The sequence below is a fragment of the Condylura cristata genome, unplaced genomic scaffold (assembly GCF_000260355.1).
Source record: "Condylura cristata isolate star-nosed mole 26May11 unplaced genomic scaffold, ConCri1.0 scaffold00032, whole genome shotgun sequence".
Taxonomy (NCBI): Eukaryota; Metazoa; Chordata; class Mammalia; order Eulipotyphla; family Talpidae; genus Condylura; species Condylura cristata.
In genome coordinates this window covers 20559331-20562633 of record NW_004567133.1, presented here as the reverse complement: position 1 = coordinate 20562633, position 3303 = coordinate 20559331, and the positions used below count along the sequence as shown (strand labels likewise).

The following is a 3303-nucleotide window of genomic DNA, read 5'->3' as shown; positions in this document are numbered from 1 at the left end:
GCCCTCGGCCGCGTGCCGGCCTCCCGGGCGGCTGAACTTGTACCTGAAGTGCTCGGCCCGCACCCACCTGCGGGAGGGCGGAGTCAGCCGGCGGCAGCCAGCGGCCGGCGCCCCGAGGACAGCCAGGCCCAGGGGCAGCCGGGCTCACCTGGGCGGGTCCCTGCCGGAGAAGGGGTTGTGGGCCAGCAGGGACGTGGCCTGGGCGTCGTTGGCCAGCAGCTTGCCGGCCAGGTGCAGGATCCACTCGTTGTGCTCGTAGGTCTGGAGGACGGCGTTCTGAGCGCTGGCACGCAGGTGCCAGCCGGCTGCGCTGGGCGCTGCTTGCCCCCGTGGCAGAGCCGGGGCATCCGGCGACGAGGGGTGCCCGCCCTCCCGCCAGCAGGAGCCGACGCCCTGGGCGAGCGCCCGGGCCTGGGGCTGGCCCCTAGTCCATGGTGAACCCTTGTGGGGACCCTCGGGCTTCTCAGCCTCCCCCCAGGGCGACCCCTCCTCGCCGGCCCCGGGGCCTCCTGCGGAGAGGCCAGGCGCACCTGGAAGGCCGCGAGCCACATGAGCCAGTCCAGGCGGTGGTGGTAGGGGGAGGCCAGGCACGGCCGGCGAGTGAGGCTGCCCGGTTTGCACTTGAACTCGTAGTCCTCCCACACGGCCTCGGGCGCGCTGGCGTTGGGGCTGGCCGTGCCCTGCAGCACCACCTCGGTGCGCTCCCTGCTGACGCTGTGGGGCGCAGCGGTCAGCGCCCGCGGCCCCTCCCAGCAGGCGCGACGCAGGCCCCTGCGCCTACCTCCCGAAGGCCCCGTAGGTGTTGACGATCCTGAGCGCGTCGAAGGAGCTGTTCATCACCTGCCGCGGGCTCAGCAGGTTGGCGACCACGGGGACGCTGAGCCAGGCCACCAGGACGGCCAGCGCCGCGTGGACTGTCTGCCGGGCCACGCGGCCTGGGGGGGCGTCCGAGTGAGCGGGCCAGTCTCCCAGAGCGCTCCCACCACCCAGGGCGGCGCGGGGCCACCGCCCCTCTCTAGCCTGGCGATCACGCAGGGTCAGGCCGGGGCCCCATGGGGGTGCCGACCACTGACCGCCCCCCGCCCCTGGGCGCCACCCACCGAGTCGTCGTGGGGCCAGGGGCGCGCCCCGGGCCGCCTCCTCCTGGATCTTCAGGACGCGATCCTTGAGGCCGCCGGGCCCGGCGGGAAACAGGGCGCCCAGGGCGGCGTCGTCAAAGCAGGAGAGGCTGGGCACGGCCGTCAGCCAGTTCAGGAAGCTCAGGTTGCCGCTGACCACGAGCGCCGCCTGCGGGGCGGGCCTGGGCTGACCGCGAGGGCCGCCTGCCGGGCGGGCCTGGGCCAGGCAGCCAGCTGGGGAGCCTGGAGGCAGGCGGAGCGCATGTGGCCGGGGAGAGGGGGTTTGTTGGCCTTGTGGGGGGCTGGTGCCAGGACCAGGAGAGTCCCATGGGCAGTGTGAGGCGAGCGGCCGAGCCGCGGGCCCACCCCCATGCCCAGCGCGCCCACAGCACCTGGTCACTCTGTGACCCAGGCTGGCAGGGACACTCCAGGTCAGCTTCACTGACCCAGATCAGGGTCCTGCTTTAGGCGCTTAGAATGGAGGCTGAAGTTCCCCTGAAGTTTCCCCCAGCCCCCAGTCAGCCGGCTCTAGACAGAGGGCCCGCCAGGCCTGCGGGTCTCTGGGGCTGAACAATGGGGGGCAGTCGTGTGCTGGGTGGGTGGACCTCGGCTCTCCTGGCCTCCTGGCTCCCACTGGGTCACTTCCTGCGCTCCACTGGGGCGCTGAGGGGTCACAGCCCCTCCCGCTGGGCCCTGGCTGCCCGTGCACCATGAGCTGTCAGGGCCTGCTGGACACCCCTCACTCAGTGACCACGCTCTGTCCCCTCCTGCTGGCTCGCATCTGCCACTGCGGCAATGGGGGTGCGGCTGGCCCTGCTCGGTGGTCCCCACCCAGGGCTCATTTTGGGGTCCGGCATGCAGCAGGGGCTCCGAGGGGCCTGGCTGCTGCTCCCTCGCCTGCCATGGTGGCAGCAACGCCATCCTGGGGTGCGGGCAATGCACCAGTGTGGAAAGGGGGGCTTCCAAATGCTCCGCTCCCACGCTGCCCGGTCCGGAAGGCAAGAGGCCCCCCGCTCAGGCCAGAGAGCCGCTGGAGCTGCGCTCTGGGGTGACAGCGGGTGCTGGGCGGGGTCTTGGGCAGCCCTGGGCACACCTGGGGGGCGCCAGTGCCACATCACGGTGGCCCCAGCAGGGTGCCCACCACCCCAGGGCAGGAGGGATGGGGCCAGGCTGCTGCTGCTGTCCAGCCAGGGGAGTGTCCAGGCCACTGGAAGACCCAGGAGTGGGCGTCTGTGGACTGGCCAGGCTCCACGGATGTCGGGGCGAGACTCCCGGGGGGCCAAGCCGCTGCCAGGCTGTCCCGGCTCCCGGGGGGCCTGAGAGCAGCCGGGAGACCCAGTGAGAGGAAGGGGGCAAGGCGTAGGGCCGACGGCTGCGGGCCGGGCCGGGCCGGGCCGGGCAGGCTGGTGACCGCGGGCGAGGGCGGGCGCGCAGAGGCGGGAGGCCGCGGGCTCACCTGGAACAGCAGCTGCAGGACACCGTGCAGCGCGCACATGCGCCGGCCCAGGAAGACGAAGAAGGGCACCGCCAGCTCTAGCACGTGGGTGCCCAGCGTCTCCGCGCGGTGCAGCCACCAAGGGGCGCGGTGAAGGAAGTAGGCCGCGGGGTTGGGCACCGGCTGTGTCTGCGGGGCACACCTGAGCGCAGGGGCCTCGGCCTGCGGGGCGCCCCGCCCTGGGGGAGCCCCAACCACAGGGCCAGCGCCCCTGCAGCCCAGCAGAGCGGGGCTCTGCGGCCCCGGCGGCCCCCACCCGCGGCCGAGCCCTCACCTCGTAGTGGAAGTCCATGCAGGTCAGGTCCCGCCAGCACTGGTCCCCGCGGACCTTGATAAGGCCCTGCGAAGGCAGCGCCGCTGAGCCCCGCCCACGCGCCGCTGAGCCCCGCCCACCGCGCCGGGCCCCGCCCACAGGCCACTCCGCTCCCCGCGTGAGGGCCTGCAGGTGTGGGGTGAGGGCTGGTCAGGGCAGGACACAGCCCCACACTGCCACGGCCGCGCCGAGGCCGAGGCCAAGAGGCCCACGGGCACCGCAGTGGGCAGCGGAGGGAGAGCAGCGAGCGGGCTGGCTCTCCTAGGGTCTCGGCCCACCTGCCCACCCACCATCCCTCATCCCTCCTCACTAACGCCAACTGGCCGGGACTGGAGGTCACGCGAGACGGCCACGGCCAGGCCCCGGCTGGGAGGGCC

At 73.5% G+C, this 3303-nt stretch overlaps 1 protein-coding gene across 1 annotated transcript in view; it reads right to left on the bottom strand.

Moving 5' to 3' along the window:
• Window positions 1–3303, bottom strand: part of LMF1 (lipase maturation factor 1) — a 10349-nt gene that overhangs the window by 5525 nt on the left and 1521 nt on the right. Inside the window, exons 2-8 of the mRNA XM_012731708.1 lie at window positions 2888–2953; window positions 2575–2742; window positions 1101–1287; window positions 782–935; window positions 531–714; window positions 149–261; window positions 3–67 (exon numbers count right to left, since the gene is read on the bottom strand). Coding sequence (XP_012587162.1) covers window positions 3–67; window positions 149–261; window positions 531–714; window positions 782–935; window positions 1101–1287; window positions 2575–2742; window positions 2888–2953 — 937 coding nt within the window. The remainder of the gene's footprint in view (window positions 1–2; window positions 68–148; window positions 262–530; window positions 715–781; window positions 936–1100; window positions 1288–2574; window positions 2743–2887; window positions 2954–3303) is intronic.